The 23556-nt window shown below is 38.8% G+C and overlaps 1 protein-coding gene across 2 annotated transcripts in view; it reads left to right on the forward strand.

Moving 5' to 3' along the window:
- The window catches only part of LOC126484608 (pyruvate dehydrogenase phosphatase regulatory subunit, mitochondrial-like), a 167034-nt gene that overhangs the window by 26599 nt on the left and 116879 nt on the right, over positions 1-23556 (forward strand). For both annotated transcript variants that reach the window (XR_007587888.1, XM_050108183.1), the window contains exon 4: positions 15459-15562. Coding sequence is in view for 1 of the 2 variants with exons in the window: in XM_050108183.1 (XP_049964140.1) it covers positions 15459-15562 (104 nt within the window). In the remaining variant the exon portion in view is untranslated. The remainder of the gene's footprint in view (positions 1-15458; positions 15563-23556) is intronic.

Genomic DNA, 23556 nt, shown 5'->3' on the forward strand with positions numbered 1-23556 from the left:
TTTGTAGTAGCTTACCCGTACACCTATGTTTTTATTCATTATTAAACCCACTCCTGCATTACCCCTATTTGATTTTGTATTTATAACCCTGTATTCACCTGACCGGAAGTCTTGTTCCTCCTGCCACCGAACTTCACTAATTCCCACTATATCTAACTTTAACCTATCCATTTCCCTTTTTAAATTTTCTAACCTACCTGCCCAATTAATGGATCTGACATTCCACGCTCTGATCTGTAGAATGCCAGTTTTCTTTCTCCTGATAACGACGTTCTCCTGAGTAGTCCCCGCCCGGAGATCCAAATGGGGAACTATTTTACCTCTGGAATATTTACCCAAGAGGGCGCCATCATCATTTAATCATACAGTAAAGCTGCATGCCCTCGGGAAAAATTACGGCTGTAGTTTCCCCTTGCTTTCAGCTGTTCGCAATACCAGAACAGCAAGGCCATTTTGGTTAATGTTACAAGGCCAGATCAGTCAATCATCCAGACCGTTACCCCTGCAACTACTGAAAAGGCTGCTGCCCCTCTTTAGGAACCACACGTTTGTCTGGCCTCTCAACAGATACCCCTCCGTTGTGGTTGCACCTACGGTATGGCTATCTGTATTGTTGAGGCACGCAAGCCTCCCCACCAACGGCAAGGTCCATGGTTCATGGGTTGGCGGGGGGGGGGGGGGGGGGGGGTGTTACAAGCTTCACATCCTAATTTATAGTCTGCTGACTGCTTTAAATCAATGTTAGACTACTTTTCTGGGTACAGAGAACATGCATCCCATTTGGATTCAGGGAAGGATGTAACATCATGCTACAGACAAGTTGGAGTGTTTTGGACATCTGAAGTAATCATGAAAACTCAAACCTAAATGAAAAAGTTTATGACAACAATCAACAGGAACAGTCTGGTACAAACTGAGCAAAATCTTTATGAAAGTTATATTTCTGTTAATAGCTGTACAAGAAATATGCTTCACAGGTGAAGAAGTTTTTGGATCAGATGGATATAGGATTTTCAAGAGCTGGCCCAAACTTTTAACTTACTGGTTTTGTTTGCTATCCCCACATTGTGCAATTAAAATATTTATACAATATCCATGCCATGACTAATGATGAAAAAGATTCTATTGACCTCGACATCACGGGTAAACTGGGACAGTGCAGACCAAAATTTATCAAAAGTGCTGAAGTATCATGTCAAGATTGTCATGGGTGATTTCAGTGCACAAGTAAGAATGGGAGACACCATTACATTGTTTGTGAACACACTCTTCCATCCCATATATCTGAAACAACCAACATAACAATCGCCAGGCTCAGGTAACGGAAAGTTTCAGATGGACTGTGTCACACTGTTTCAGAAACTGGCAATGCTGCACTGTTTCAAAAACACAACACTGAAATAATTAATGTCTGGGTCAAGAAGGGAATGACCACCAACTCTGATAATTCTGTATCAGAAATTACTTTTAGATCCATTTCTTTTCAATAGAAAGAGAAATAAACAAACTGTGATCTATTTTAATACCAAAAAGCTTAGAGACAAAGAAAATAAATTTGTGACGATTTGCCCATGTCCTTTAAAAAGACATTAATATTATAACACAGTAGACAATGCAAATTACCAAAGAAATACCAGAGATCAAAGAAGGAATGGACTGTGCATTGTGGAGTGAGAATTGTGAAGATGTCTAGAAGAATCATTTAATTATGTGAAAAAAATATTGAAGATCCAATCATAAAATTGAATCCACACTGACGAGAGTATAATATGAAACAATAAACTTGAATATGAAAGGGTAATAGAAAATATTGAACTCCATATCTACGGAGAAAGTCCCACTAATACCACAGGCATTTCAAAAAGATGTTTCAGAGAATAAATGTAACACTAACCAAGTCAAATGATAACTGTGAAATGCTAGCAAAATATTTTGAAGCCTTGTAAATTTATGGGAACAACTGCAGCCAATAAGAAAGGTGATTAAAACACAATGACTAAATCTTACTACTGTCAACAGTTTGGTCTCCTATTAAAATGTGAGCTGGTGAATGTTGTACAGATGTAGCTTAACATATTAAGAAATACGTTCCTCTTCAAACCACTGGGAAGAAGAATGATTAAGACTGAAGTACGACTGCATAATGTTTGTTCATGATATAGGTATACAGACAGAGGAATTTCAAATTTGCAGTGGAGCAAATTAATGTGCTGAGTGATATAGCAGAACAAAGAAGCTTGCAGATATCCATAAAAAATAGAAACAATACAAAATCTACTACATACATGTTCTGCAAACCACTGTGTAATGTGTGGTAGTGGGTACTTAGCATTGTACTACATATTAGCGTTTGTTACTGTTTCATTCATACCTGTATTTGGAGCATGGGAAGTATGGCTGCTTAAAGGCCTCTGAGCACACTGTAATTAGTCAGATCTTGTCTTTGTGGTTCCTAAGGCAGTGATACATTGGAGCCTGAAGTATATTCCTATGTTCCTCACTTAATAATAGTTTTTGAAACTTTGTGAGTGGGGTTCCATAGAATAAGTAATGTCTATCTTCAATCAGCAAGCAATTCAGGCTTTTCAGTGTTTTCATGATGCTCTCCTCTGACCCCCCCCCCCCCCCCCCCAAAAAAAAGATGATTCTTGCAGTCTTTCTTTGCAGACATTCAGTGTCTCCTGTTATTCCTATGTGACATGGGTCCCACACTCTTCAGCAGTGTTCTAGGATGGCGTGTTCAAATGTTTTGTAATCTCCTTTGTAGAATGACTGCATTTTTGCACTACCTATGATTGATCCTATCTGATCATTTCATTTAATATACCCTCATATTGCTACAACCAGTTATTTGTACAATTCATCTGATTTTAGTTTTGACTAATTGGTTTTATAGTCTTAGGATACTACTTTTCTGTATTTTGTCAACACATTTTGCCACCATCTGACATTTATATACTTAGACTAATTTCCCAAAATTTGCAACACTCTGAAATCTTATAAAGATCTGACTGGACATTGCTGCAGCATTTTCACATAGTACTGGGTCATAGGCAACTAGACATCTGTAAAAATTTTGAGGTTATTATTAATATTGCCAACTAAGTCCTTACTATACAACTTAACTGCAAAGGTCTCACTATACTTCCCTGGGCCACATCTGAAGTTATTTCTACTTTATCGATGACTCTTCATCTGAGATAACATGATGTGTCACAGCTACTAAGAAATCTGCAATCGAGTCACAAATTTTGTTTGATCCTCAATTTGATTACACTTTTGTTAATAAGCATTGGTGTGGTACTGAGTCACATGGTTTTGGAAGATAAAAAAGTCAAGAAATACTGTATCCACATAACTGCCTCCAATCATTTGGATTTCAGGATGTTGTGTGAGAAACGCACAAGTTGGGATTCACTGATGTTTTTGGAATTCATGATGTTTAGAATGAGGAGGTCATTCTGTTTGAGAGCCAGATCTGATTTTGATTAAATAAAGCCTATATGGTGCTCCAAGCTGTGCCTCAAGTTACCTGCAAAATTCGTCTAGTAATGTTTTGGAGATTAGCGTGTTCATTACATCTAGCTATTACCTCATTCTGCACTTGCATATCAGTATTTTTGTTATGATGAGTGGTGGTGACTAAGCTACTGTACACACAATAGTATCAGTTGCCCTTGCATCTATGCTCTTCAGATAAGTACACCTCGTGATACGCACCCCACTCTTACCCTTCCAAGTTGTGCCAATGCACGATGTTTTGGAATGCACAGCACCGCTTCTGAACAGTGCATACAGAGGGGCATGGACAGGAGTGTGCATCTGTGCATCATGCTATTGGAGTAGCTATGTGTTATACAATGTGCACATTATGCAACAAATAGTGTGGAAGTATGAATCACAAACAATGAAGATTGTGTAAGCATTGTACTCATTACTTACGCATGTAGCATGTATGAACCAGTAAAAGCATTTTTACAAATATGATAAAGTTCAAAAGCAAAAGAGTAAATAGCTTTTTAAAAGAGTGATTATTTTTCCCTATTTGGTGTAATAACCTTCAAATCAATAAGTTTCTTGTGCTACACACTTTCTAAAGCAGCCTATGTTGTTCCTCAGGGTTCAAGCTCTCTCCTTAAGAAATTTCATTCAAATCAGTTTGGCAGGTTAGTCGTGAAAATGTAACAGACAGAGTTGCTTTCACAATTATAATATTACTATGGTTATGGATAAAACTATCAGTTATAATGTATTTATTGTCCATGATCTGATTTTGATGAAGTAAAGCCTGCACGGTGCTCCAAGCTCAAGTTACCTGCGAAAACCCAATGAAAATTCGTCTAATAATGGTTTGGAGATAGCGTGTTCATACAGACAGACAGACAAAACAGTTTTAGTAAAACTTTAAATCTTTTTTTTTCCTCTCTGTGGTCTGATTTTCATGAACTGAAGCCTATACAGTGCCCCAAGCTATGCGAAAAACCCATGAAAATTTGACCATTAGTTTTGAAAAGTGTGTTCAAACAGACAGACATGACAAAATCAAACAATGGAAAATACAGGATGGGATGTACCGATATGCTACTCATCATATGGTGGAGATGCTGAGTCGCAAATATGCACAACAAAAAGACTGTCAGAAAGTGAGCTTTCAACCAACTAGGCCTTCATCAGAAATACACACACACACACACACACACACACATAAACACACACACACACACACACACACACACACACAGAGAGAGAGAGAGAGAGAGAGAGAGAGAGAGAGCTTACTTTCTAATAATCTTTTTGTTGTGCCTATCTGCGACTCTGCATCTTCGCTATACAGACAGACATGACAGTTTTACATTTTTATTATTAGTATAGATTTACATTAATGATCTAGTGGATGACGTTGGAGGCTTCCTAAGGCTACTTGCGAATGATGCTGTTGTCTTTAGGGAAGTTGCAGTGGCAGAAGACTGTAGCAAAATGTAGAAGAACGTGCAGAGTATTGACAGTTGGTACAAGGACTAGCTGTTAACCCTGAACATAAGTAAGAGTAAAATGTTGCACATAAACAGGTAAAGAGATTAGTCATTATTTTATTACCCTGTTGATGACAAATCACTGGAAGTAGTAACTACCATAAAATACCTGAGAATTTCCATCTGGAGTAATCTAAAGTGGAATGACCATATGAGACAAATAGTAGCAAAAGCAGGTGCCACACTGAGATTCATTGAGAGAATCTTAAGAAAATGCAATTAACCCACTAAAAAAATAGCTTACAAAATTCTCATTTGACCGATTCTTGAGTTCATCCAACAAAGAATGGCACATTTTGTTGTGGGATCTGCATTACTGACAGGTTTATCTTGAAATTTCAAGAGTGTATGTTTCAAGAAGAATCAGGCAACATGTTACTTTCTCTCACAAAAACTGATCAGCCAGAACATTGTGACCACCTACCTAATAGCCGGTATGTCCAGCAGTGACAAATCCTCGCATGGAACCAGTGAGGCCTCGGTAGGTCACTGGTGGGAGTGTACACCGCACCTGCCTCCATAAGTCACCTAATTCCCGTAAATTCTGAGGAGGGGGCCAATGAGCTCTGATTGCACATCAAATCATATTTCAGACATGTTCAATTGGGTTCAGATCTGGCGATTTGGGGGGGGTCAGTACATTAATTGGAACTCTCCACCGAGTTCCTCAAACTACTCTTGTGACATGCCGCATTATCTTTTTGTAAAAAGCCGCTGCTGTCATAGTTGCTGATGTAGTGGTGTTAACATTGGAATGTGCGTGGGTTGTCAGCTGTGAGACCCGTCGTTAGGTATGTCTAGTGCACTGTGTGTTCGGACACACTTGTACTCTGCCCAACAATAAAGTCTCATGTTAGATCTGCCACAGTTTTACACCTGTCCCATTTTACCAGTCTGCCAAGCCAAAGGCATCCGACATCTGTAATGAGGGGTAAATGCCTAGCCCCATAATGTCTGGACATGGTTTCACCTTGGTTTTGCCATGTGTTGAAGACTCTCACTACAGAATTCCTTGCAATTGTTTGTTGATGATATGTGGTGTATGGGAAGGTGTTGAATATGTGACTGTAGTATGATACAAGATGACTTAGACAAAATTTGTAGTTGGTGCGATGAATGGCAGCTGGCTCCAGATGTAGAAATGTTTAAGTCGATGCAGCTGAGTAAGAAAGAAAACCTGTAATGTCCAGATACAGCATTATTAATACAGACGTTTGAATATCAGAATGTTATGTTGCAAAATAGTATGAAATGGAATGAGCATATGAGGATTGTGGTAGGGAACGCGAATGGTCAGTGTAGGTTTATTGGGAGAATTTTAGGAAAGTGTGGTTCATCTATAAAGGAGATAGCATATAGGATGTTAGCGTTACCTTTTATCGAAGACTGCTCGAGAGTTTCAGATATGTACCGGGTCAGATTAAAGGAAGAGAATGAAGCAATTCAGTGCACCAGGTCAGATGAAAGGGAGAGAATGAAGCAATTCAGCGGCAGGCTGTTTCATTTGTTACCTGTAGGTTGGAACAACATGCAAGTGGTACAGAGATGCTTCAGGAACACAATGGAAATCCCTGGAGGGAAAATGAAATTCTTACAGAGGACCCATATTGAGAAAATTTAGAGAACTAGCATGCAGAACAATTCTACTGCCACAACATACATTTCACATTAGGACCATGAAGATAAGATACAAGAAATTAGGGCTCATACGGAGGCATATAGAGAGTCGGTTTTCCCTCACTCTATCTGCTAGTGGAACAGGAAAGGGCACCCTCTGCCATGGACCATACAGTGGCTTATGGAGTATGTATGTAGTAGAGGTAGATGTAGATAGTCATAGGATACTATGTTTTTTTTTTTCATTTTGTGAAGTGCACAGTTTTACATTTCTGATCATTTAAAGCATGTTTCCTGTCATTGTACCATTTTGTAATATTATCAAGATCTGTTTGAACATCTGTGCAGCTTTTTTCAAACAGTACTTCACTGTATATAGCTGCATCATCAGCAGAAGGCCTGAGATCACCATTATTATTATTATTATTATTATTATTATTATTATGGTTTACCTGGTTCATTTTGTTTTCTTGTGTAAGGACTTCATATAAAAATGCATCTCCGCTATATGGTGAGTAGCAACTTTTTCCTTTTCATAATATTGTTATAAAAACTATTAAATGTATATAAAAATTACAGAGTGTAAGCAAACACACAAAAATTTTATAACTGTGTGTCTAGGTCTCTTAACCATCCACAAACTCGGTGTAACTAAATGCAGTTCTCCACCAGGAAATTTTCATAACAAACACTCCTCAACTTCCTCGAGTCAGTGAAGCTCATATAATATTAGGTACAGAAAGCTGGTTGAAAGCTGTAATTGACCGCAGTGAGATTTTTGGGGAAAATTTAAGCGTATATCGAAAGGATAGGCAAATTGGAAATGGAGGTGTGGTGTATTTGTTGCTGTAGACAAAAATCTCACATCCACCAAGATATAAATTGAAGCTACATGTCAAACTGTTTGGGAAAGACTAGTATTACAGGGGGCATAAAATGATAATTGGATCCTTCCCTATCACCCACCGGACTCATCTCCTGGTGTAATCAAAAACTATAGGGAAAACCTCAGTTCACTTACTTTATTCTGTAGTCTTTGGTGAAGACTTTAATCATCCAACAATTAATTGGGAAAATTACAGGCTTTTAGTGATGGGGGTGATAAGACATCTTGTGAAGCATTACTAAATGCCTTCTCCGAAAACTACCTAGAATGGATAGTTTGGAACCCTAGTCCTGATGGAAATGTATTGGATCTAATGGCAACTAATAAACCTGACCTCTTCGAGAATGTCCATATTGAAACTGGTATCAGTGACCATGAAGTGGTTGTGGCAACAATGAGTACCCAAGTACAAAGGACAACTGAAACAAGCAGAAAGATATATATGTTCAGTAAGCTAGATAAAAAATCAGTAATATCACATCTCAGTGAGGAACTTCAAACTTTCAGCACAGGCAGGACCATGTAGCGGAACTCTTTGTCAAGTTTGAAACAATAGTTGACCACACACTGGATAGATATGTACCCAGTAGAACAGTTCATTATGGGAGGGAACCTCCGTGGTATACAGTCACTGTAAAGTAACTTCTAAAGAAACAGTGATTGTGTGGCTATAGATAGAGAGATGCTGAATGAAACATGTCTCGCTGACAAGAGAATAATGTGTGATGCCTAGAGAGCAATGCATGATGCCTTCAATGACTGCTGTAATAGAATATTGTCAAGTGACCTTTCACTGAACCCAAATAAATTCTGGTTGTTTGTAAAGGCTGTTAGTGGCACTAAAGTTTGTGTCCAGTCCCTAGCAAACGGGACAGGAACAGAAATGAGGGTAGCAAAGCAAAAGCTGAAATGCTTAACTCCATTTCAAAATGTTCCTTTACAACGTAAAACCCAGGACAATTGCCCCAGTTTAATCCTTGCACTGCTGAAAAATGAATGAAGTAAATATTAGTGTCAGTGGTGTTGAGAAACAGCTGAAATCATTAAAATTGAGCACAACACCAGGCCTCGATGGAATCCCTGTCAGATTCTGATCTGAATTTCAGCTGAGTTAACCCCTCTTCTCACTATAATGTATCGTAGATCCATCAAATAAAAAAACCATTCCCAGTTCTTGGAAAAAGGCACTGGTCACACCCATAAACAAGAAGGGTAGTAGAAGTGATCCACAAAACTACCACCCAGTACCCTTGACATCGATTTGTTGTAGAATCTTAGAACATATTCTGAGCTCATATGTAAACCTAATGCGCTCCTCAATGCCAGCCAGTGTGGATTTCAAAAACATCAGTCATGTAAAACCCAACTCTCAGTTTTCTCACATGACAAACTGAAATCCTGGGATCAAGGCAATCAGGTAAATACTGTATTTCTTGATTTACGAAAAGAATTTGACTCAGTACCACACAAAGATTTATTGTCAAAAGTGCAACCATATGGTGTACGAAGTGAAATTTGTGACTGGGTTGAAGACTTCTTAGTAGAGAGGATGCAGCATGTTATCTTCAATGGAAAGTCATTGTTGGATGTAGAAGTAACTTTGGGTGTGCCACAGGGAATTGTGTTGGGCCCCTTTCTGTTCTTGTTGTATATTAATGATGTTGCAAACAATATTAATAGTAAAATCAGGCTTTTTGCAGATGATAGAGTTATCTATAATGAAGTACTATCTGAGAGAAGCTGCATAAATATTCAGTCAGATCTTGATTAATTTCAACATGGTGCAGAGATTGGCAGCTTGCTCTGAATGTTAGAAATGTGAAATTGTGCACTTCACAAAACTAAAAAATGTATTATCCTATGACTATAATATGAGTGAGTCACTGTTGGAACCGGCCAACTCATACAAATACCTAGGTGTAACACTTTGTAGTGATATAAAATGGAGTGATCACATAGGTTCAGTCATGAGAAAAGCAGGTGGTGTTCTTTGTTTTATCGATTGAATACTGGAAAGTGCAGTCAGTTTACATAAGAGATTGCTTACAAATCACTCGTGTGACCAGTCCTAGAATATTGCTCAAGAGTGTGGGATCCATACCAGACAGGACTAACAGGGGATATTGAATGTATACAGAGAAGGTAAGGTCAGCACAAATGCTCACAGGTTTGTTCAGTCCACGGGAGAGAGTCACAGAGATACTGAAGGAAATGAACTAGCAGACTCTTGAAGACAGACGTAAAGTACTCCGAGAAAATCTATTAACAGCATTGCAAGAACCAAATGGCTTTAAATGATTACTCTAATAATATACTACAACCCCCTATGCATCACTTGCATAGGAATTATTGCATGTACAAAGGCAATCAAACAATCATTCTTCCCACTCTCCATACGTGAATGAAACAGCAAGAAAACCTAATGACTGGTACAATCGGACATACCCTCTGCCATGCACATCAGGGTGGTTTGCAGAGTATAGATGTAGATGTAGGTGTGGATTTAGATGTAGACTGCTGCTTTACAGTGAAGAGAAAGCTTCCACATCACATTGTACTGTGAGAGCTAAGCTGGTGGGAGCCTAAGCTCCTGGCAGTGTCGCCCAAGCCAAAAAACAAAGATTAGTCTACAATGATGCCTTTGATGGCCTTCAGGAGTGGCCGGACATGGGGCAGGAAGAGCTTTCAGATAGGGTGAAGTCAGTATTCCTGGGGGAAATGACCCCAATGAAAAATTAAGCACTTGCTGCTTTGCAGTTAGATGAATGTCTTACCAATGGCTAGAGGAAGTAAATGGTGATCAAAAATTACTGGCAAGTCATGAGGCCAGGAGGTGGGGGCCTCACCACATGTCTAGCCTGGCTACAGAGCAGCATGGCATACTGGGAACTTTAAGTTACTGCTAATCTTCAAAGAAACCTGCCTGATGGATTGAATAGAAGACAACCCAAGCAAAGAAAAGGTAAACAATTAGGAATAATGGATAAGCTCAACATTAAGACTTGGAATATGAGAAGCTCACACTTAATAGAAACAGAGCTATCAAAAGAACTGAAGCAATGAAATATTAATATTGCAGAAATTACAGAAACAAAGAAAAAGCTAAGAGGAACAGTAGATTTAGAGGGGTACCTAATGATTACAGTGCTTTATGAAATGACAAAAGAGCTAGGTGTGGAGTTGCTATATTAGTAGATAGTAAATGGAATTATAAAATTGAAGATTATGCTTACATAAAAGATAGAATCATAACATCAAGTTTCGGAATAGATCAAGGGCATCTGTCAGTGATTCGAGTGCACACTCCCAGGGATGGAAAAAAAGAAGACACCAAAGCTTTTTATGAAACCCTGCAAAGGCAATTTGATTAATGCAACAAAACAGACCACCTTTTAATGCCAGAATAGGAAATAACACAGTACTTGTAACTGAGGCAAACTTGTGACGAACAACTCATAAATGATAACGGACATTCTTTTATACATTTTGCCTCAAGCAATGGTCTGAAAATTACTAATTCTTTTTTAAAAAGAGAGATACATAAATACACTTGGAAATGAGAGGACAGAGGTCAGTAATAGATTATTTGATTGCCAACAGTAAAAAAAGTAAACAAGTTCAGAAAGTTCGTGTTTTCACAGACAGTGACAATTACTTGGATCTGTACTTGGTAGTAGCAAAAAATAGCTATGCTTACTAGACAGAAAAGAACAAGGAGATTTGAGACAAGAAGGGAAGAAAGTTTTAAGGTCTACCTGTTACAGGATGAGAGCATAAAACATCTATACCAAAAAGACTGAATATTTGCCTTAGTCTGACAGATGCAAATGATAGCTCAGAAACTGGATGGCAAAGCTACATATTGAAGAGGCCACAAATGAGTCCTAGGAAAAAAGAATAAAAGAAGAAGTAAGAAGGGATTAAGAGTATGGAATGAAGATATCACAAAAGCAGTTGAGGAAAAGAAACAAGCATACCAGATATATTTACAGATTTACGGGAAAAAACAGAATCCGCAAAACAAGAATACCATAGGGCATCGACTACATGAATACCGATCATCTGAAACACCAGTTAACCAAAAGGATCTAGTCATCAAATTTGAATTTGTGCACAATACGCTTCTGCTAGCACCTGCTAATTCTTTGGGGCTGCAGCTCTTTTCCTCTCCAACAATGAGCAATCACGTGCTTGACCTTGAGTCAGTGATGTGTGAGTCTTCACTTGTAACATCATGCTGTAGTTGTACCATACACAATGACAGACAAACATAAACATATTGTTGTCAGTGTTTCCAATAAACTTAAAATAATAAACCAATTGATGTACGCTGTTAGTGGATCAGTTTTAGCTAGCATGCCACAGTATCGGACACTGAAAGGAACAGTGATGACATCACAAAATTTATGAATCAACCTGACAGTGGAAATGGAACCTCACACAGACAAATGTCGTAAATGGCAGAAAATCCTGGTTTAGACACTGCAGTTTACACATAGTTCATGCAGATACATAACCAAAGACAACAAAAAAGTGGCCCTCTGATTTGTAAAAAAGTGCTTGAAATGGATAGAAAACTTTAGGTAATGCTGATTTTAAAGCAACTACTAGCTGGCTTATGCATATCGAATCTAGACATGGAATTAGGGAATTGGACATGCAAGGTGAAAAATTATGGACTGAACATTTTAAAGACTATTTTAATAAACTGATTGATACAGAGGCCCATAACAAAACCATTATTTACTGTGCTGATAAAACTGATTTGCATTGGAAGAAAATGCCAACAAAATCCCTATTTTCCAGGGAAGAAATGTCAGCATCTTGTCATAAGACGAGCAAATCTCCCATCACTGCTATGCTATGTAGAAATGTTACTGGAACACACAGGCTATCCTTGCTGTTTGTGGGGAAGTCTAAGAATATGCAGTGCTTTATGGGACTAAAAACTTTTCCATTCACTTACAAGAATCAGAAGAATTCATGGGTGGTTAGAATCATTATTACAGAATGATAGGACATGAACCGTGGATCTTGGCGTTGGTGGGGAGGCTTGCGTGCCTCAGCGATACAGATAGCTGTACTGTAGGTGCAACCACAACCGAGGGGTATCTGTTGAGAGGCCAGACAAACGTGTGGTTCCTGAAGAGAGGCAGCAGCCTTTTTAGTAGTTGCAGGGGCAACAGTCTGGATGATTGACTGATCTGACCTTGTAACACTAACCAAAATGGCCTTACTGTGCTGGTACTGCGAATGGCTGAAACCAAGGGAAAACTGCAGCCATAATTTTTCCTGAGGGCATGCAGCTTTAATGTATGGTTAAATGATGATGGCGCCCTCTTGGGTAAAATATTCCGGAGGTAAAATAGTCCCCCATTTGGATCTCCGGGCGGGGACTACTCAGGAGGACGCCGTTATCAAGAGAAAGAAAACTGGCGTTCTATGGATCGGAGTGTGGAATGTCACATCCCTTAATCAGGCAGGTAGGTTAGAAAATTTAAAAAGGGAAATGGATAGGTTAAAGTTAGATATAGTGGGAATTAGTGAAGTTTGGTGGCAGGAGGAACAAGACTTCTGGTCAGGTGAATCCAGGGTTATAAATACAAAATCAAATAGGGGTAATGCAGGAGTAGGTTTAATAATGAATAAAAAAAATAGGAGTGCAGGTAAGCTACTACAAACAGCATAGTGAATGCATTATTGTGGCTAAGATAGACACAAAACCCATGCCTACCACAGTAGTACAAGTTTATATGCCAACTAGCTCTGCAGATGACGAAGAAATTGATGAAATGTATGATGAGATAAAAGAAATTATTCAGATAGTGAAGGGAGATGAAAATTTAATAGTCATGGGTGACTGGAATTCGATAGTAGCAAAAGGAAGAGAAGAAAACATATAAGTGAGTATGGAATGGGGGTAAGAAATGAGAGAGGAAGGCGCCTGGTAGAATATTGCACAGAGCATAACTTAATCATAGCTAACACTTGGTTTAAGAATCATAAAAGAAGGTTGTATACATGGAAGAATCCTGGAGATACTAGAAGGTATCAGATAGATTATATAATGGTAAGACACAGATTTAGGAACCAGGTTTTAAATTGTAAGACATTTCCAGGGGCTGATGTGGACTCTGACCACAATCTATTGGTTATGAACTGTAGATTCAAACTGTGTGTTCATGCAGGAAGTGTGTTCACATCATAAGATTGAGGAGAAAAGTTATCTCTACTCATTGCCAGTTGTGGTAAGGTGTTGAGTAAGACTAACTATCATCTGATGGCAGCAGTTAGCATAGGCGAATGTGCAGAGCAATTCAGAACTGGACTACTGTCCAACATGGCATCTGCTATATTAGTCCACTCGTATGAATGGGAATTAACAAAGTATGCCCATTGTTTTGATTGCCCTCTTCCCCTTCACTCTGCAAGCATCAGTATCCCCATATTGCCTCTTCAACACATCTGTCACACAATAATCCTAACATCAGTTTCTGCTGGTTCCTGACCCATTCCTCATCTCACCTACATCTACATATGTACTCTGCAAACAACTGTAAAATGTGGTGGAGAGCATTTGTACCATTGGTAGTCTTTCCCTTTCCTATTCAACTCGAAAATGAAACCAGTAAAAAATGATTGTTCGTATGCCTCTGTATGAACCCTAATCTCCCACATTTTTTTCTTTACACAAAATAAATGTTGGAGGCAGTAGAATCAATATGCAATTTGTCACATATGCTACCTTTCTTCACTTCCTCAACGGCAGTTTGTGAAAAAAAATCATCTTCTTTCTTTCAAAGACTCACATGTAAACAGAGGGAGCGTTTCTATAACATGCTAATACTGATCAGACCTGCTGGTAAGAAATATAGCAGGACACCTCTGAATTACTTTGGTGCCTTGCTTTAATCTTACCTGGTGCAGTTCCCAAACAGTCGAGCAGTATTCAAGGATTGGTTGCATGCAGTTAGCTGTAGAGGTGTATTAGATATTCCCAGAACTTTCCCGAAAAGCCATTTTCCTCCATTACAAGTGACCTTTTGCTGTTCCTCTGGTTCATTATGTCCCTCTATGTTATATGTACATATTTAATCATAGCGACATAGTCAAGCAGCATACCATTACTACTGTGTTTGAACATTACAAGAATGTTTCCCCTGTCTGTCCAAATTAAATTATCTTTGTCCTAGCCCCCCCCCCCAAACCCCCCTACACACATATACACACACACTCTCTCTCTCTTTCTCCATCCCTCCCTCCCTCCCCGTCCCCCATACCTTCCAGTTTCAGCTCACCTCTGTCTCTCTCTCCATCCCTCCCTCCCTCCCCCATACCTTCCAGTTTCAGCTCACCTACTTCATCAGAGGAAACATGTCCATTTGGCTCACAGTTAATGCTGAATGTACGGCCAAGTGATGTGGCTGTGTGCATTCTGGAATATTTCATCATCTTGCTTATGTACATATCTACTAACCAGTGAATACCTCTATGTCGAATACACGTGGGCACATGTTCCCTGACCAATGAATACCTCTATGTCGAATACATATGGGCACATGTTCCATTGTTTGTGTTCTAGCAAAGATTTTATACTAATAAATTACAGTAATGATGTGGAGTGCTGATAAGACAGATCATACATTGCTGAAAATACTATATTTCCTTGTCTGACTAAAGGTACAAAGTCTGGAAGAAGCCAGATTTACTTGTAGACAGTCAAGATTGTTTTATACACTCAAGGCTCTACAGCCTTTATATGTTGGAAGAAAATAATTTCCAATAAAATATTGACAAGATTCTTTAAAGTATTTGTCTTCCTGTCTGTTCTCTTATCTCTTTGTAACATTATTTCTTATGTTCTTACTTTTTCTTTGTATTTGTAACTATGTGGCCTTATATCTGAATTTCATTCTTTGTAGGTTTAAAACAGTGCGGTAGCTTGAATTTGGCTCAGACCAAGGACAGGATGATATCATTACGTCGTCGAATGGCATACCATCAGGCAACCGGTTTACATTGCGAAGTAAGACAATTTTGCTTGACAAATCTGAATACAGCAAACTGAAAGAAATTTCTGAAATGTTTTAGCAGACAGAAGAGCAGTATCTTCTTGCCAGATTTCAAAAGTGGGAGCCTTTGGAATGGGGATGACACAAGAAGTATGAATCATGGTTGAATGTGTAGCTTCTGAAGCCTTTAAATATTTCATTGATCAAAAGGAAGGAAGGAAGGAGAGGGTCAAAGGAAAAGGTTGACATCTGAAGGTGTTTGCAACAACTGTCTTTTCTGATTCATCCCCTATACGTTATGTTTCTCCAAGTGCAGGGTTTGCAGTGATTTTTCTCCCCCTTTCCTCTCCAGTTCTTGTTCATAGTACCTTTTTGTAACATGAAGATGCTGCTCTTCTGTCTCCGATGTTATTAATGACCCTTTCATATTTATTTAGAGGCCATAGTCATTGTGCTGCAATAATACTTATGTAGTTTTAAGTACATAAAAGAGAGAGAGATTAAATTTTCTGCTCGTTATTGAAAATAATTTATTGAAGCAGCATTTTTGTACCTGGTGTTTCTAATGAATGATATAATTATTATTAGAAATTTATTTTCATTGTAAATTTGTTAGTAAATCTGTATTGTGTTTAAATCATTAAAGAAATCACATTCAGTTTGGCAGTTATCAAACATTTCATTGACAGATGTAGTCATCTTTCATAGATACTATTAACAGTGATCTTACATGTGTGTGCTGCCTGGTTGGAGTTCTGCAGTGAGAAAACATTGGACAACTGCTCACTGCAGCAGCAGCAGAAGAAGAAGGTGATTACACCATTGGTGAAAATACTGTGTGCATAAAAGAATTATCAACTTCTTTGGAAATGTGAAAATGTATTATTTTAGATAGATTTCTTTATTAGACAGGGTGAAGAAAGAGAATTGGGGGTGGGGGTGGGAGGGGGGCGGTGGGGGGAGGTTAATAATAAAATTTTTCCAGGAAAGAGGATAATGAATCAAGCAAAATTTGATAAATAACCAGCTGTTTTAAACACACTATTTGGGACAATATATACAAACCGGCAGCCATTCAGTGACAACTGTTTGGAAGGCAGCATCCTTGAAAAGTTAGTGAAAAGCTAGTTGCAAGAATATTTTGGGCTGCAACAATTATCCCCAGTTTTTGAGGAGCATAACCATTATTTCCTTGAGGAAATCAACTCTGTAGCAATGTAATTTTGCACACATGCTCAAATAATGATAAATGATATAGGAAATGTGTTTAAAATTTCACTTTTGTTTTCTTTTTCATCAGTGACTTAATTTACATTTACTGAGCTATTTTTTACAGAAAAAGTTCATTCACACTTTCCAAACCTCAACAAAATTAAAGCACTCTGTCTTCAGGCCCCGAGTGGCCTACCGGGACCATCTGACCGCCGTGTCATCCTCGGTGGAGGATGCAGGTAGGAGGGGCGTGGGGTCAGCACACCGCTCTCCCGGTCATAAGATGGTATTCTTGAGCAAAGCCACTACTATTCGGTCGAGTAGCTCCTCAATTGGCGTCACGAGGCTGAGTGGACCCCGAAAAATGGCAACAGCGCATGACGGCCTGGATGGTCACCCATCCAAGTGCCGACCACGCCCGACAGCGCTTAACTTCGGTGATCTCACGGGGACCAGTGTATCCACTGCGGCAAAGCTGTTGCTCTCAACAAAATTAAGACAAGGCATTTTAGATTTCGTAACTGCAAATATTGAAAAGACCAGAGAATGAACAATTAAAAAAATTAAGTAATATGAGAGTTGTACAAACACTTATTACTTTGTCATAAAACTAAAGAAGAACAGGTTGAGCGGGACTGGTCACACATAAGAATGATAGAGGATGTACTACCTAGTATAGCATTCTCTAGAAAAATACATGAAGTACAAGGAAAAGGGAGATGCAGAAAGAAAGCGTCTCTCATGGCATCAATTTCTCAAATACAAGTTTAGTGATTTTTCATTTCTTTTTGTGAACATATTTTTGTGGGAAGTGTCTCATGAACTTCGCTGTGAAAATTTAGCATCTGTTACTGTACAAATTCAAAAATTCGTTGTTCACTCATATGCACATGCTGACCATCACCACCTTCTTGTTGCTCAAAGTTGATTTGTTAATTTTGAAGTAAGTTACTAATTTGGGGGAGGGGGGCTAGTCCCATTTTCATTTCAAGGCACTTGTCACGCTGAGATAGTGACACACCACAAAGAGAGATAGCAGCGGGAGAATTTGAATAAACATTTTTCATAATACTCATCTTGTATTCTTCTTCTTTGTTGTAAGTTGTAGGCTTATAGTTCATTCTAAAATATAAGTTTTTATTCTGCTCTATAGATGTTTGGGTCCATCCTATCGAATAATATGAACACTGGTGGACTTTCTGGAATAGAGCATGTATGTTTTCAGTCATTTCACGTTCAGTCATTTCACACCACAATACAAATCAACATAACTTGTACTCCATCCTCGCAGTTCCAACTAATACTACTAACTACTCAAAGACCAAGATATACCACTAACAACATGAAAATACTATCATGTTGTTGTTGTGGTCTTCAGTCCTGAGACTGGTTTGATGCAGCTCTCCATGCTACTCTATCCTGTGGAAGCTTCTTCACCTCCCAGTACCTACTGCAACCTACATCCTTCTGAATCTGCTTAGTGTATTCATCTCTTGGTCTCCCTCTACGATTTTTACCCACCACACTGCCCTCCAATACTAATTGGTGATCCCTTGATGCCTCAGAATATGTCCTACCAAGTGATCCCTTCTTCTAGTCAAGTTGTATCACAAACTCCTCTTCTCCCCAATCCTATTCAATACCTCCTCATTAGTTATGTGATCTACCCATCTAATCTTCAGTATTCTCCTGTAACACCACATTGCAAAAGCTTCTATTCTCTTCTTTCCAAACTATTTATCATCCATGTTTCACTTCCATACATGGCTACACTCCATACAAATACTTTCAGAAACGATTTCCTGACACTTAAATCTATACTCGCTGTTAACAAATTTCTCTTCTTCAGAAATGCTTTCCTTGCCATTTCCAGTCTACATTTTATATCCTCTCTACTTCGACCATCATCAGTTATTTTGCTCCCCAAATAGCAAAACTCCCTTACTACTTTAAGTGTCTCATTTCCTAATCTAATTCCCCCAGCATCACCCAACTTAATTCGACTACATTCCTTATCCTCATTTTGCTTTTGTTGATGTTCATCTTATATCCTCATTTCAAGACAATATCCATTCCGTTCAACTGCTCTTCCAAGCCCTTTGCTGTCTCTGACAGAATTACAATGTCATTGGCGAACCTCAAAGTTTTTATTTCTTCTCCGTGGATTTTAATACCTACTCCGAATTTTTCTTTTATTTCCTTCACTGCTTGCTCAATATACAGATTGAATAACATTGGGGATAGGCTACAACCCTGTCTCACTCCCTTCCCAACCACTGCTTCCCTTTCATGCCCCTTGACTCTTATAACTGCCATCTGCTTTCTGTACAAATTGTAAATAGCCTTCCGCTCCCTGCATTTTACCCCTGCCACTTTCAGAATTTGAAAGAGAGTATTCCAGTCAACATTGTCAAAAGCTTTCTCTAAGTCTACAAATGCTAGAAATGTAGGTTTGCCTTTCCTTAATCTTTCTTCTAAGATAAGCCGTAGGGTCAGTATTGCCTCACGTGTTCCAATATTTGTACGGAATCCAAACTGATCTTCCCCGATGTCAGCTTCTACTAGTTTTTCCATTTGTCTGTAAAGAATTCGCATTAGTATTTTGCAGCCGTGACTTATTAAACTGATAGTTTCGTAATTTTCACATCTGTCAACACCTGCTTTCTTTGGGATTGGAATTATTATATTCTTCTTGAAGTCTGAGGGTATTTCGCCTGTCCCAGACATCTTGCTCACCAGGTGGTAGAGTTTTGTCCGGACTGGCTCTCCCAGGGTTGTCAGTAGTTCTAATGGAATGTTGTCTTCTCCTGGGGCCTTGTTTTGACTTAGGTCTTTCATTGCTCTGTCAAACTCTTCATGCAGCATCATATCTCCCATTTCATCTTCCTCTACATTCTCTTCCATTTCTATAATATCGTCCTGAAGTGCATCACCATTATATAGATCCTCTATATACTCCTTCCACCTTTCTGCTTTCTCTTCTTTTCTTAAAACTGAGTTTCCATTTGAGCTCTTGATATTCATACAAGTGGTTCTCTTTTCTCCAAACGTCTCTTTAGTTTTCCTGTAGGCAGTATCTATCTTACCCCTAGTGAGATAAGCCTCTACATCCTTACATTTGTCCTCTAGCGATCCCTGCTTAACCATGTAACACTTCCTATCGATCTCATTTTTGAGACGTTTGTATTCCTTTTTGCCTGCTTCATTTACTGCATTTTTCTATTTTCTCTTTTCGTCAATTAAATTCAGTATTTCTTCTGTTACCCAAGGATTTCTACTATCCCTCACCTTTTTACCTACTTGATCCTCTGCTGCCTTCACTATTTCATCCCTCAAAGCTATCCATTCCTCTTCTACTGTATTTCTTTCCCGCATTCCTGTCAACTGTTCCCTTATGCTCTCCCTGAAATGCTGTACAACCTCTGGTTTAGTCAGTTCATCCAGGTCGCATCTTCTTAAATTCCCACCTTTTTGCAGTTTCTTCAGTTTAAATCTACAGTTCATAACCAATAGATTGTGGTCAGAGTCCACATCTGCCCCTGGAAATGTCTTACAGTTTAAAACCTGGTACCTAAATCTCTGTCTTACCATTATATAATCTATCTGAAACCTGTCAGTGTCTCCAAGCTTCTTCCATTTATGCAAGCTTCTTTTATGATTCTTGAACCAAGTGTTAGCTATGATTAAGCTGTGCTCTGTGCATAATTCTACCATGCGGCTTCCTCTTTCATTTCTTACCCCCAGTCCATATTCACCTACTACATTTCCTTCTCTCCCTTTTCCTACTACCGAATCCCAGTTACCCATGGCTATTAAATTTTCATCTCCCTTCACTATCTGAATAATTTCTTTTATCTCATCATACATTTCATCAATTTCTTCATCATCTGCAGAGCTAGTTGGCATATAAACTTGTACTATTGTAGTAGGTGTGGGCTTCGTGTCTATCTTGGCCACAATAAAGTGTTCACTATTCTTTTTGTAGTAGCTTACCTGCACTCCTATTCTTTTATTCATTATTAAACCTACTCCTGCATTGCCCCTATTTGATTTTGTATTTATAACCCTGTATTGGCCTGACCAAAAGTCTTGTTCCTCCTGCCACCAAACTTCACTAATTCCTACTATATCTAACTTTAACCTATCCATTTCCCTTTTTAAATTTTCTAACCTACCTGCCCGATTAAGGGATCTGACATTCCGCGCTCCGATCCATAGAACGCAAGTTTTCTTTCTCCTGATAACAATGTCCTCTTGAGTAGCCCCTGCCCGGAGATCCGAATAGGGAAGTATTTTACCTCTGGAATATTTTACCCAAGAGGACGCCACCATCATCTGACCATACAGTAAAGCTGCATGCCCTCGGGAAAAATTACAGCTGTAGTTTCCCCTTGCTTTCAGCCATTCGCAGTACCAGCACAGAAAGGCCGTTTTGGTTAGTGTTACAAGGTCAGATCAGTCAATCATCCAGACTGTTGCCCCTGCAACTACTGAAAAGGCTGCTGCCCCTCTTCAGGAACCACACGTTTGTCTGGCCTCTCAACAGATACCCCTCCGTTGTGGCTGCACCTACGGTACGGCTATCTGTATCACTGAGGCACGCAAGCCTCCCCACCAACGGCAAGTTCCATGGTTCATAGGGGGGAATACTATCATATATCGATTTATTTGTGCAAAATCATCTCTAGAACATTCATTTCATAAATAAAATACAAGTAACAGTTTATCCTTTTAGAAAGCACATAATTATCATCATAATTACATCAAGTGTGTATATATGTTGACGTTTATACTTTTTCGTGCAGCAATGTGGTAGTGGATTTCTGGATTTTGGGATTTCAATTTGGAATCGGTCATTCCACATGATCGAAGATCGGTTAGTACATTTGTCTCACATTAGCCAGTTTTATTACAGTATGCTGATGTCATATTTATTGACTTGAGGATAGCTTATTATATGTTTACAAACTGTTATCAAACAAAATGTATGCATATGGAATATCAGAACAGGCATGTAGATGAGTTGAAGATCTCCTGTCAAATAGAAATCAGATTGTTTTTCATAATGAGGAGATGTCATCAGGAGAAAAATTAGTAGGACTTCCATACAAGTTTGGTGGGATGTTAGTTAGTTATTTAGTTATCAGTGCATTCCTTTGATCATAATTTTGATCTCTCACTGTTATGTAGAATGAGTAAATTTATCATTATGGTACAAGGAGCTATGATTTCAGCTTGTGTTTCCAGTTAATTGTGTTATCTATTAGAATCTTTACACCTCTGGGTAAGTGGTCAAAGGCTTTTATGGTTGAATACATCTCTCTTTTGCATATCACCTGAAAGCTGAGTGAGGCATAGTGGAAGTCATTTTTTGTTCCAGTATTATATTTCTGAATGTTCATGGAAAACATAAATAACAATAGTAGATTTCTTGGAGTGTTTGTAGATCAAGTTGTTTTGACACCATTAGAAAGTTGTTATGGGAGGCGGAGGGACTCACAGATAATCAACACTATGTTAAAAGAAGTAATGCAGAAAGGTTGGGGTTTAACATTCACTTAATGATGAGGTTGTCAAAATCAGCATAATTTGGTCTGACTGACTTTTGAAATAATGTATTCACTCTGGGGATAGAAAGTGAGGTGGTTTAAATTTTTTTGTTGATAAATAACTGGATCTATTTACAAAATGTTACAGGAAATGACTAGATGATCGGAAATGTGTAACCAATAGCAATAATGTTCCTGAGCATAAGGATATTTCATGAAAAGCACTATACTTGTTACTACTGTAACTAGGGGTGACAGTAAGCACAGAACAACTAAACATGAAACACACAAAAGGCTTGTGCAAGCTTGCCGTTTTTCTGTGTCTGCCAGTTGTTGCAACTCTGTTGGCGGTTGTGGCTGGTGCAAGAGGAAGCTGCAGTCTTAATTCTGTTGTAGTTGGTGGTGCTTCATGAAAAATGTACATAGGTGTCACATTGTTGATTGATACAGTTGTCAACCTGTCGTTTATGGCAATGACTGGCATCTTGGTACGTCTTCTTAAGACATGATGTGGTCTGGTGTATGGGTGTTGCAAAGGTTGCTTGACACTATCAGTATGGAGCATTACATGCAAGCAGCTGTCTAAATTATGATGCATGCAACTGCTCATTGTACCATGCCTATCGGGAGGCCTTGGGATGTCAGATGTAAGCAAATTGGTCTCATAACTTATTTAGGAAATCTGGCTGGTCTCATGGTGTTGTTTGTAGAGAAATTGCATGGACAAATTCTCCAGGAATATGTAACATTTCAGCATATACTAATTCTGCAGCTGAGGAATCGATGTGAGGGTTGTAAGTAGTTGATAATTCAAGGAGAACTATCAGAAGGGTAGATGTCCAGGAAGTTCTATTACACGTGAGCACCGCCTTCAGGGACAAATTCTCCAGGAAGACATAATGTTTTGCTATAGGCTAATTCCATGGCTGAAGAGTCAATGTCAAGCTTGTAAGTAGTTTGTAGTACAAGGAAAACTATTGGAAGAGAACATGTCCAGGAAGTTCCATGCCACATGAATGCCACCTTCAGGGTATGATGCCAACATTCTATCATATCATTACTTGGGGAAGGGAAAGGGGGTGGGTGATAGCTAATGGTCTTGTGGTGTATGTAACCACAAAACTTCACTAGATTTGCAAACAGAGCAGATTCAAACTGCTGGCCACAGTCAGTAGTTATGTGTAGTGGGCAGCTGAATCTTGCTATCCACACTGATGCAAATGTGAAGGTTAAAGTTCCCACAGTGA

The sequence above is a fragment of the Schistocerca serialis genome, chromosome 6, assembly GCF_023864345.2.
Source record: "Schistocerca serialis cubense isolate TAMUIC-IGC-003099 chromosome 6, iqSchSeri2.2, whole genome shotgun sequence".
NCBI lineage: Eukaryota > Metazoa > Arthropoda > Insecta > Orthoptera > Acrididae > Schistocerca > Schistocerca serialis.